Source organism: Zootoca vivipara, chromosome 11, assembly GCF_963506605.1.
Source record: "Zootoca vivipara chromosome 11, rZooViv1.1, whole genome shotgun sequence".
NCBI classification, from domain to species: Eukaryota; Metazoa; Chordata; class Lepidosauria; order Squamata; family Lacertidae; genus Zootoca; species Zootoca vivipara.
In genome coordinates, this window is record NC_083286.1 from 49,530,572 (window position 1) to 49,543,681 (window position 13,110).

Here is a 13,110-nt window from a genome sequence, read left to right on the forward strand (position 1 = left end):
AAACACCACACTGAGTACATAGACAGACACACACACACACACTCATACATACTCAATGTATTCCCTTTTGTTTTCATTTGTGACCGTGATGTCTGATCCATTCGGCTTCAAGTCGACTTGATATGTCTGTAAACAAAACGAAACAAAAAATGCATGAGCTATAAGGAGACGCCTGTAGAAAAGTATTGCTACAGCTTCCAGGCACCAATTTATTACTTTTTAATGAACAAGCCCTCTGAATTTTTAATGTCTACGGAGGGTTGTGTTTTGTAATGGTCAAAATGTTTTATGCTCAAGGATGACCTCGAGGAGGACCAATGGATGCGAAGTAATGGATAAATCAGAATTCAGCACCACGATTTTGTTAGCAAATTCAAGGGAAGGCAGATTGGCATGTCATCTGCTCAGTTATAAAGGATTTGATAGTGTTCAGCAGGGACTTGGAAGGCAGCTTTTGTGATGGCTCTTCATGTGCTACTTGGCATCTCTTCAGAAGACTCGACACAGCTGCTCTCTAATGGTCCCCGGATAAATAGCATCAACGGTACCCATGGAGTTGGCTCTTGCAGAACGGCTCGAGCATCCCATAAATAAATAAGTCCCAATTTAGTGATGGCGAGGCCTCCTGCTGTCAAAGGCTCCTAGACACAAGGCAGGTGCATATGTATTTTATTTCCACCAATGTACACCTGGCAGCCTCGCAGAGTAACAAACGTTAAGGAGGAAAAGACAGATTCTCTGCTCAAGAAGCTTACATAATGCAATGCAGGCAGTGGGAGATCCATTTCACACATTGCATTTTAGATATATCACACAGATAGTCAACGGGGTGCCCTCTAGATGGTGTTGGACTACAGCTCCTGTTATCCCTGACCATCGGTCATGTTGGCTGGGGCTGATGGGAATCTTAACAACACCTTGGAGGGCACCATGTTATCTACCTCTGCTTGAAGGCATGCATATGGGAAAATGTGTTTGCAAACATATGAATAAGACAGGTGAATGTTTGACAGGCAGCTGAAATGGACTGCAGCTCACATGTTGGAATATGCATCGGATGGCAAACCTGAGTTTGCCACTGTGTAATGCAGGGATGGGGGGCCTCAGGCCTGGTGGATAAATACAGCCCCCCCTTTCCAGTCCTGGGCTTGAGACTCTCCCCATGCTATACCCATTACTAGCTCTCTCTCCTCGAGTCCTTCTACTAGGGCTGGGTGATATATCAATATTTCGTCCAAAACCGGTTTGAAGTCCATATTGTGATGTTGGTTTCATAATTTTTGATCGGGTAATATATTGCAAACAATGATATGTGTGTGTGTGTGTGTGTGTGTGTGTGTGTGTGTGCGTGCACGCTATGCAAAAATCACAATGTGGGGAAAACCGTGAGGCCAGTCAATGCCTCTACGTGGCTCCATTTTGAATTCCGACATTTTGATATATTTGTATATAAAGGTAAAGGTACCCCTGACCATTAGGTCCAGTCGTGACCGACTCATCTTGCGCGCTCATCTTGCTTTATTGGCCGAGGGAGCCGGCGTACAGCTTCCAGATCATGTGGCCAGCATGACAAAGCCGCTTCTGGCGAACCAGAGCAGCACACGGAAACGCCGTTTACCTTCCCGCTGTAGCGGTTCCTATTTATCTACTTGCACTTTGACGTGCTTTCGAACTGCTAGGTTGGCAGGAGCAGTGACTGAGCAACGAGAGCTCACCCCGTCACGGGGATTCGAACCGCTGACCTTCTGATCAGCAAGCCCTAGGCTCAGTGGTTTAACCCACAGCACCACCTGGGTCCCATATTCGTATATAGCAATGTTTATGTCAGGGGACCACCAGGGGTCAGCGGAGAGTCCAGGAAGTTGGGACCAGGGCTCTCCAAGGGAGAAGTAGCCCGGAATGCTAGCGTCTTGCAACATCCTTCGGAAGGTGGTGCTGGGGCTCAGGAAGCGGGGCAGAGCGGGGCAGGATGCCGAGAGTGAAAGGTTCCCAGAGGGAAGGTTTGAAGGGTTGGACCAAAGCGCCCAGGAGGGGGAGGCTCCAGAGGAGACAGCACCGGCTTTTCAGCTGAGCAGCCCCCTCACCCCAACAGTGGAGGGGGGGGGAAGACACGCAAGGAGAAGAGATTCAAGGCGACAAGGGTGTTTTGATGGCGAAAGTCACAATGGGCGGTGCTTCCGGATTCTGATTCGGACTAAGGCAGTCATGGATTTTGATGCTCTGTTTTGTGCATATGTATATATTAAAACTCTGTAAAAACCAGTCGCAGAGTTTGGAGCGCTTTACTCGTGAGAAGGCAACCAGCATCATTACAGTTTAGCTGGTGATATATTGCGATATTGAAAACTAGATATTGCCCAGCCCTAGATTCTACCTAGCTGGAATGTGCCCTTCCAACTGTGAAAATTCATCTTGGTTTCCTGCATAGAAGATGGTGATATGTGTTGGTGGCTTGTGAATAAGAAGCCTTTTGACTTTTGCAGGGCTGAGATATAGCCTGCTGGACAAAGGTTAAGAATTGTATCTGTTCCTCTTGACCGTGGCCTCCAGATCACCCTCAGAAGGTTGCCCTTGAAAGAATGTGGTCCTCAGCCTGAAAAAATGTCCCCTATGTAATGCCCCTTTCATTACATATTTTTAGGTGCCAGGCGAAAACGTTTCTCTTTAACGAGGCCTTTGGCTGATTAACATTCTATGTTCTTTTAAATGTGTCTGTGGGTGTGGTTTGTTCTTGTTCTTATTACATATTTTGTGTTCTCATTTTGTATTTTTATGTTGTGAACGACCTTGTGATCATCAGATAAATAAATGCATGAAATGCATGAAATGAGCCTTAAGGATGTTTCCAAGATGAAATATATACTTCATACTTAATGATTTGGAGTAATTTTTATGGAGGAATGTGCTTGGCACTCTTTACCAGCAACGTTTATTTTATTTTTATTTTTTAAAATCCATATCGCTTTTAAAGGGAAAACCCATTAACCAAATTAGCCGTTGCTCATATATCTTTCCCGCAAGTCTAGTGTTGATTTTCCTTTTGGATATGCATTGCTTCAGCATAATAATTCCAAGGTAGAATTGGAAAAAAGAAAACATTAAACTAGAGAAGTTCTTGCAATATTGACATTATACGAAGCACAAAGGAGTGATCTAAAGCTGGTAACCTAGTTATTCTGAGCTGAAGAATACTGAATCAGAAAAATCCCACGATGATGTGCAATTCCTGGACGGCCTGATACAAATTCAGACCGGCATTTAGACTAGATCAAGCGTGATAAAAGTGAAGGGAGAAACCGATGAGCCTCCTTTCAACTATAGTGGAAGCAAAGCACTCATATCCTCCTAAAAACTTGGGATATACTGTATTCATGAAGCATGCTATATGATGAATCATAATTGGTAATGCCCAGGAGAAGGAATACCCCTCCTTCTCATGAAACATTGAGTAGATTGTGTTTTTATAAAGGGCCCAACTAATCACATTAACAGTTGGGAATTGTTATGTCATGCTCATATTAATGTTGTGATACATAAAGGTAAAGGGACCCCTGACCGTTAGGTCCAGTCGCGGACTCTGGGGTTGCGGCGCTCATCTCGCTTTACTGGCCGAAGGAGCCGGCGTACAGCTTCCGTGGCCAGAATGACTAAGCCGCTTCTGGGGAACCAGAGCAGCGCACGGAAACGCTGTTTACCTTCCCGCCGGAGCGGTACCTATTTATCTACTTGCACTGCATGCTTTCGAACTGCTAGGTTGGCAGGAGCAACAGAAGCTCACCCCATCGCGGGGATTCGAACAGCCAACCTTCTGATCAGCAAGCCCTAGGGCTCTGTGGTTTCACCCACAGTGCCACCCGCGTCCTACATATGTAGGAAACTATGGTTACTTCTGTTTATATGTGACTAATGCAACAAGAATACTATTAGCCCAACAGGAAGAAATGCCAACAAAAGAGGAACGGCAAACGAAATTGATGGACTATGCTGAGCTGGTGAGATTAACGGAAAATTTGGAACCAGCCAGGACCAGATTTTCCTGAAATACTAGAAGAAATTCATGCTGTATTTGAAAGACAATTGTAATTATTTAACGTCGGTTGTAGGTAACTCACATCTTATGCTTGTTTTGCTTACACAATTATAGTATTGCATTGGGGGGGGAGAGAAGTAAATAAAAAACAAATGGAGGAGAATGGAGGAAACCCACTCTCAATTTATTTATTGCCCGCCTCACCTGTGCAAAGCTACAATTGAGGGCTTACCCAGTTTGGGATAACATTTGCTTTTATTTATTATTTAGTCATGACATTGACAGCCCACATTTCCTCCAAGGAGCTCAAGGTGGGGTTTTATGCTCACAAAAACAACAACAACAAACAAACAAACCATGAGGTAGGTTAGGCTGAGAGAAAATTATTGGCCTAGGCAGGCTGCATGGAAGAGTGGGGATTCGAACCCGGGTCTCCTAAGTCTCAGTCCAACACTCTAGTTGTGACACCACACTGGTGTCAAGCCTGCAGTACTACAGTGGTACCTCTACTTACAAATGTTTCTACTTACGAATGGAGCTCCGTCCGCCATCTTGGATGCGGTTTCGATAGGATTTTTTCCTACTTACGAATTTTTAGATAGGGTTGCTTCTACTTACAATTTTTTTCTCCCAATACATTCCTATGGGATTCGACTTGCAATTTTTTTCGACTTACAAATGTGCATTCGGAATGCATTAAATTCGTACGTAGAGGTACCACTGTATAACCTCTTGAAATGAATGGAGATTGCATGGCAGCAATGTTTGGAGTTTAAACACTTGATGGAAATATGATTTTAAAAAAATAGCAAACCCCCCCAACCAAAAAAGGGGGTGCTCTCCCGCACACCCAAATGCATGGAACAGAATGTCAAATGTATTAGAACAGGCATGTCAAACCTGCGGCCCTCCAGATGTTTTGGACTACAATTCCCATCTTCCCCAACCACTGGTCCTGCTAGCTAGGGATCATGGGAGTTGTAGGCCAAAACATCTGGAGGGCCGCAGGTTTGACATGCCTGTATTAGAATGAAGAAGAACACATGGATTGGCTTCTAAAAGAAATAATAACCCCCAAAATATATTTGGGTACTGCCTGTATGAACACTTGCTACCAGAACATTGTTCTGCGAAGAGGAGGAACACCACATGGCAAAAAGCTTAGAATAAACCTGAGCACCGTGCCGCACACTGCTCTTAACTCATTCATTATTATTACCCGCTCCCCCCATGCAAGAGCCACTTAGAAAACATGAAAGAAAAACGATGAAAATTTACAGTTAATTAAAGAGGAAGCAGCAGACTGAAAGAAAGCAAAGCCTAATGGGGCAAATGCTTAGCAATAATTAGTTTAGAGAAACCACAAGCAAGAATCAAAGCTCCAGAAGTGTTATCTGGAGGAGAGAGAACAGCAAAGATAGAACAAATGAGACTTGTGACAGAGCATTTCTTTAAGCAGAAAGGGAAAAGGACGACGGCAGGAGGCACAGAAGAGCCAAGGACAGATTACAATTATCTTGTGCAGGCATCCCCAAACTTCGGCCCTCCAGATGTTTTGGCCTACAACTCCCATGATCCCTAGCTAACAGGACCAGTGGTCGGGGAAGATGGGAATTGTAGTCCAAAACATCTGGAGGGCCGAAGTTTGGGGATGCCTGATCTTGTGTCTCTGTCCATCTTCCCAGTACCGCCCCTGGAGGAATTTGAGTGCAATGGAAAAGAAAGAAAGGCGGGTGAAGCTAGAGAGTATTTTTCAGTCTAAAAGACGCCCCCTATTTTGGGGGACTCAGATTTAAGAAAATAGGGGGGTGTATCCATGTATAAGATGCTCCCTAATTTTTGACATTATTTTTTAGGGGGGAAACCTAGTCTTATACAAAGAAAAATATGGTAAATGGGACGAAGGTGTGGCAAGTGACTGCTCAGTTATAGCTGCAAACCATCTTTAAGGCCACATTTGAGGGTACATTTCACTAGGTCTCCTATAATGCACCTGCCCAAGACATGCATGCGATTGCAGTTCACAACCTATTTACTTCAAATTAGTTCTGCATTTAAAGCCAGCTGAATTTCTCTGGAGTGAATGAGTTGTAGACTACAGGTGCTGTGTACACGGCCACAACTACTGCACCCGACAACACAGTTCTAATTTTGCAAAACCTTTACAAGTTGTTATGACCTTTGTCTCCTAAATTGCACACCGCTTCTCTCAACAAGAATCCCTTTGTGCGAAGCTTTCAGCTCCCCGGTGGTAAGGAAGTAAAATGAGAAACTGTTGAAGCCGAAGCGAAAAGCAAGAAAACACAGACTTTGAATGTGCTGTGTTATGTTATGGTTGTCTGAATTATTACTGGGGGGGGGGGGAGACTCAGATATAAATATCAGTTTTAATTTTTAAATGATTGAAAGTCAAATATAAAATAATAGATTTCCATTATCAAGAACCTGGTGAACTGAACAAACCAAGACCTCAACCACACACAGTATGGGCCAGAACACAAGGGTATAGGAATCAGGGCCCCTAAACCTTTCTTGACACAAGACAGCAAAGTGTGTCGCTTCTGCCATAAGAACTCAAGAACATCCCCTGCTGGATCAGGCCATGGCTCAACTAGTTCTACTGCTTCCGTTCTCACAGTGGCCAACCAGAAGCTTGTGGGACGCCATTAAGTCGTTCTCACTATGTAGACACATAATCTCTATACCTATATGGGGTCTCCAACAATACTTTGGACTGGCTGTATTTTTGCTGAAGTCTACTCCATCCGAAAGCAGCATATTTTTTTTAGATTGCTGTGCTTACTTCTTGGAACCCTTTGAAAAAAATCTGGCGCTATCTTGAAGGCACTACAAGACATTCATTATTTGGAAAATGCAGTGTCAAAGCAAGGCAAAAGTAATGCAAAACCATTTGACTTGCTACACATCCATTATTCATTCTGGTCTTCATTGGAAAGGCCTTCATTGGAAAATCTGGAAGATGCTTTGCCATTCTCTGATGCCAAGATTAAAGCATTCTCTCTCAGTTGCAATCCTAACTTCTTTCCCCAATAAGGACTGCCCATTGTCTCATTTGGGAGCACCATCAACAATCTTAACCCACTGCAACAATGGTTGATGAGGAATTGTTAAGTATATATATAAATACATACCACAGGCCAACATCTCAAAAGAACAAATGCAGTAATTGGAACAACTCTCACATACCTGCCCAAAGTTTTCTTCATCTATGCAAAACATGAGATCCAGCTCTGTGGGGTCGTTTTCCAGGATCCATTTCAAGGAGTTGTAATATTCACTGTCCTATAGTAATGGGAGCGGCAGTTCACATTAATCATTTCCCCCCCAAAAGACAGTATATCCATTACAGTAAAAGGTATAGTTACAGGTAGGTAGCCGTGTTGGTCTGAGTCGAAGCAAAATAGAAGAAAATTCCTTCAGTAGCACCTTAAAGACCAACTAAGTTTTTATTTTGGTATGAGCTTTCGTGTGCATGCAGAATGCATTCTGAAGAAGTGTGCATGCACACGAAAGCTCATACCAAAATAAAAACTTAGTTGGTCTTTAAGGTGCTACTGAAGGAATTTTTTTCTAGTAAAAGGTATGTGGCACCTAATTTCATTTAGTTCAATACTTTTGTCAGAGCTTGTTGTAGCCTATCCTGGGACTTTAACGCAATTAGAAAAATAAGAAAATAAGAAAAATAACAAAACAAATAACTCCAGTTTCTGGAAATGTCTCACAACAAGTGAAAATACGAGTGCTGCGAATCACTGCTGGGCTTTTCTTATGGCAACTGCGACTGCTGACACACAGGATAGAATAATCTGAAACTTCCAGCCTATCTCAGCTTGCGCAGAAGCAGCTTTTTGATCCTATTAGTTAATCTGATATCTTGCCGTTTTTAAAATGTGTGTTCACTCTGCCTTGGTCTGCCATTAATCACATTGTTGTTTTTAATTTACAGTTGGCATGGTCTGCATTTCTTCAGCAGCGAAGGGTTTATAGTATGGAGGGACCCAGTGGTGTCCTGTGTGTTGATGGAGAGCTCTTTGATCCGGCAGGGTTTCCATCAGAGAACAGGGGGAGAGGCACTTTTTACTGGATTTTGCTTCATGCAGTCGCCCCCCCCCGCCCCTTTTCCACCTCCAGTGGGTTAAAGGACCCTTTGGAACAGCAGAGGAAGTGGCGGAGGAGAGGAAAGTGCCAGGAGGAGGGGGAAATAGGCAAAAATCGCCTCTCGCGCTGTTCCACTGATGAAAGCCTTTGCTTTCAATGCAAGGAACACAATTCAGTACAAAGCTATATGAGGTAACACGACAAGAATAAAAATACTGCCATACACACCACTCACTGTTTTGTTTTTTCTCCTGATCCATTAATATTTGATTCAGGGGCCTTTCTGCTCTGTGTGTGCATTCTTTGGGGTTGTTGGCACCTGTCTGTCTCGAGAGACAATGGAGTAGTACACCTCTGGAGTGAAATCAGACCACCACAAAGGCTGGTAATCAGAACGGCAGCCTCCCATGTTGTTTTTGCTGTGTTAGCAGCAACAAAATGACCTCCCCGGGGTGCAAGCCTGGGCAGTGTGTATGGAGGTCCTGGGCTACCCAGACGGCAAGACCCACCCCCCTCAGCCTTGCTGATATAGTCCAAAGGAAAGCAGAGCAAGATGTTTGGCACCAGTTTGGCTACAGGAGTTGACAGAAAGAGTGTACAGGACACCATCCAACCGTCTTAGGGACTCGACTCTGGGTTTTTGTAGTGTTTATTCCTTCGGCTTTTCTTCTCCCACAGCAGCAGGAATTATTTTGGGCAAGAAATTAATAACTTGGTACACTTGCACCAGTCTTCTATAAGCATGTACCAGTTTTCCTTAAGCATTCTAAGTACAGAGATCTGGATGGTCCATCATTTCCTTTTGACCTGGATTAATGTTCCATATAAATAAGGTAACTAGTTGCGCAAAAATGTGGGTGGGGAATGCCATTAGAATGCATATTGGAAATGAGCACCACAGAATGCACAGAGGTTGCCTCTTCACTCAGCTGCGCATTCAGATAAATACCTAAATGCACATTCACTTTATAGTCAATTAATAAGCACACACAGAATCATAGAATTGTAGTTGGAAGGGACCCCCCAGGCTAACCTAGTCCAACCCCCTGCAATATAGGTAAATGCAGCTGTCTCATAGGGGGATCGAACCTGCAACCTTGGTGTTATCAGCACCATGCTCTAACTGTGGTTAGAGCTATAACCACGCTTCTAAGCCTTCCATCCAAGAATATATGGCTTATTTATTAACTGACACATTTATATTCCAACTTTCTAGCGCAAAAGCAGTACTCTGGACAGCTTAGAAGATTAAAAAGTAGGATTTAAATCATCCCTCCCCCCAGTTGGGTTTCCTCTCAATAATCCTATGAGGTAGGTTAGGCAGAGAAATAAGACTTCTCACTGGGTGAGAACCTGAACCCAGGCCTCTCCAGCCCATGTGTATCACCGTGGCATGTAATGCAAAACCAAATCAGAGCTTAAGCGTGTGGCTGCTTTGCCTCCTCCCCTGGTCCTGCTGCTGCTTTGATGCCAACAGCAAAGTCATTGTTTGTCTCGGCATTAGGTGTGAACCAGGAATCGCGATCTGCCTCGCCCAGAAAAGCCATGGGCAGTAAGCCAGGAGCAAATCTTTGCAGCGGCTTGTGGTTTGTCTGGAAAGGCTGCAGTTTTTACACTGAGCGCTTGCACATTCGAATGTACCAAGCAAAAAAAAATATTGCACAAATATTTTCCTGTTGAATTTAATTGCTTTAAGGGCTTCATGTCGCTACCTTGTCAGGCAAGGGAACACCTCACTTAAGAAAGAGAAAGAATAAAAGCTAAGGAGAACATTTGTCCTGGACCTCAATAATACTACCCTCGTGCCTCAAACTGTGAAGCTTCCAGGAATTATTGGCATTTAATAATTTCCCCAGAGGAGGAGAAACGCACGCAAATGAAAACACTAATAAGCTTTCCAAGTGTTCCACTTACCACGGACTCCATGTCTTTCAGGGTTATTGGCTTTCCCAGCATCATCTTGTAGAAGGGCCTAATGAAAAAACCTGCACACAGGCAAAGAAACAAAGTGTAATTTAAAATGGTAGCCTCTCTCTCGAGAGCAATATAGAAAAGACAGGGGCGTTTTCAAATATCCAGACAAGGCAGGCATAGCAAAGCTGCCGGCGGAACTGGGGAAAAAGAGGAGCAAGGCAAAAATATGACAGCAGACTGTCGAGAAAAACAATAACACACCCATCATTGTCAGGTGAAGGAGCAGCGTATTCAAGCAGTATATTCAACGCTGGACATTTTGCAGGGATTAACAACCCACTGAGTGAGCAGATAACTTGAAGTGAAACCAAGGCACTTGGTCCCGCTAATCCTTAGGTAGAATCCTGGTCAAGAGTGTTGCTCTCCCCAGGGCAGTCCTGGGTGCATGTGTGTGAATCGGAGCAATTGCCCTGGGCACTGTGCTTTGGGGGTCCCTGTGCCTTAATGTGGCAATGGCAGCAGCCTGCTGCCTGGGTATGTCATCAATGTTTAAAATCTGGCCAGTTTTTGCTAGATTGGTTTTTTTTTTGTTTAAATCGCACCCCACCCCTTTTAAGGTAAACAATTCATTTTTTTTTAAAAAAACCACTTTTGTAGCCCTGATTAAAGGTAAAGGTAAAGGGACCCCTGACCGTTAGGTCCAGTCACGGACGACTCTGGGGTTGCGGCGCTCATCTCGCTTTACTGGCCGAGGGAGCCGGCATACAGCTTCTGGTGAACCAGAGCAGCGCAAGGAAACGCCGTTTACCTTCCCACCGGAGCGGTACCTATTTATCTACTTGCACTTTGATGTGCTTTCAAACTGCTAGGTTCGAACTGCTAGGGAGCTCACCCCGTCTCGGGGATTGGAACCGCCGACCTTCTGATCGGCAAGCCCTAGGCTCAGTGGTTTAACCCACAGCGCCACCCACAACCCTTCTGCCTGGGAGGGGGTCACAAATTGCAAACAATAGCTATGTGGGAAGGAAGCCCTTTTGCATCTTTGGGAAAGGCAGATGGGAGGAGGGGCAGGGCCCCCTTGCTGCAAGCCCAAAGCTCGCCAGCGCGCTGCACAGGGGAAGGAGAAGATGGAGACTGGTGGAACCTGCGCAACTTACACAGCTCTTCAGAAAGCAAAGTTAAAATGTTGATTTATATCCTAGCGATGTTTTGCATGACTGCCGTTTTGCTTTAGCCTGCAGTGAGTAAGCACTTTCGTTCCTTGATCCAAGATGTTGGATTAAAGATTTTGGGTATAAACGTGCATGTTTTGAGTGATTGTGCCATTCGATGCATGAAGTCCATACCACTATGAAATGCTATGTGCAGGGGTTAAGATTACAGGGGTCAGCAAACTCTTTCAGCAGGGGGCCGGTCCACTGTCGCTCAGACCTTGTGGGGGGGCCGGACTACATTTTGAAAAATAAAATGAACAAATTCCTATGTCCCACAAATAACCCAGAGATGCATTTTAAATAAAAGCATGCATTCTACTCATGTAAAAACACCAGGCAGGCCCCATAAATAACCCAGAGATGCATGTTAAATAAAAGGACACATTCTACTCATGTAAAAACACGCTGATTCTCGGACCGTCTGTGGGCCAGATTGAGAAGGCGAATGGGCTGCATCTGGCCCCCAGGCCTTAGTTTGCCTACCCATGGGTTAAGAAGATCATCGAGGAGCTCCAAACTGTGCACCATCTCAGTAAGCCATATTTTGACTTATTAAGAGGTGCAAACCAGACCGATGGCAGTTTCCAAAGCGGAAAGGTACATAAGGTTACACCCAACTGCAGGTTTTTAGTTTCCCTTGCTGAAACCTGCACTACCCCTGTGAAAGCAGCTCTGGCACAGGATAAATTTAGCTTGGTTTGTTATCAGCTGCGCTGCAGAAATAAACAGCAGATTTTTTAAAAGGTGACACCATTTTGGTAGGGCGTTTTACACAGCTGCTGCTTTTGCAGCGCTACCTTAATAAATTCTTTGCTTTTCCCAAGGCGTTTATATGGAGGAAAGATATTGCTACTCAGCAGAACCTCTGAACTATTTACAGCGCTCAATCTATTTTGCTCCATGAAAAAGCCAGTGTTAAGCGGTATGGCCGTAAACCAGCGAGAGGGCATTATAGCATTTAATCCATGTTATGAATTACTTCTACAGTCACATTCTTGTATATTACTCACCATCTAAAAGCTTCCCATGAAACACTGCTAGCCCAGCCACTCGTCCAATAAAGGTGAAGTAAGACAAATGGTCTTCATTACAAAGACCTGAATTAGGATTGATCTGCAGAGTATAGTTGTCCCTTCATTTAAAAAAGAAGAAGAAGAAAGGATATAAGAAATTGGGATCACATCTGGCTGGCTTTCACTTTTTGCCAAGCGGCACAATATTCCTTCAGAGATGTAGCTTATTTGATACACACACCGAGAACATGTAAGCTATTCAAATACTTGCTCCCATATCAAGCTAATAGACGGGAGCATTGTGTGACACCTTAAAGACCAGCTGGCTTATTGTGTGTGCAGTCACTTCTCTGGTGCAAATGAGATAAAACAAGCAAGATCCCGCTGCTGTGTGCAGAATCTGTCCTGTTATTTTATACATTTGAGTTTTCTTTATGTTACTGTAGGCTATGCATTCTTGCATTTAAATGTCTTTTCAGCCTCTTTTCCCCCCCTCTCTGTCTGTACACGCTTCATGCATTTGATGAAGTAGGCAGACGTCTATGGAAACTTATGGCACCCAAGTTAATGGTCAATCCTCTCTGAGTTTGCTGCAGCAGATTGACTCGGCTACCCCCTTGCAGCATGAACTGGGAATATTTCCATTATTCACCTCCAGAGAAGGTGTGTATATAATTTTTCTGCCCGAGGGCCACACTGAAAGCTGACCACCCCTCTGAAGGCTACATGCGAGGCAGGAGTAGTCAAAGCGAGCTTGGCCAAAAATCTTCGGCCGAACAAAAACAAAAACACACATTGAAAGACAGAAAAGATAAACCAA

General features: G+C 44.2%; 1 protein-coding gene across 6 annotated transcripts in view; it reads right to left on the bottom strand.

Annotated features, from left to right (window-relative positions):
• The window catches only part of NEDD4L (NEDD4 like E3 ubiquitin protein ligase), a 259,415-nt gene that overhangs the window by 11,691 nt on the left and 234,614 nt on the right, over positions 1-13,110 (bottom strand). For all 6 annotated transcript variants that reach the window (XM_035101003.2, XM_035101002.2, XM_060280348.1 and 3 more), the window contains 4 exons: positions 12,288-12,409; positions 10,064-10,134; positions 7,238-7,333; positions 53-126 (listed from right to left, as the gene is read on the bottom strand). In XM_035101003.2, the coding sequence (XP_034956894.1) occupies positions 53-126; positions 7,238-7,333; positions 10,064-10,134; positions 12,288-12,409 (363 nt within the window). The remainder of the gene's footprint in view (positions 1-52; positions 127-7,237; positions 7,334-10,063; positions 10,135-12,287; positions 12,410-13,110) is intronic.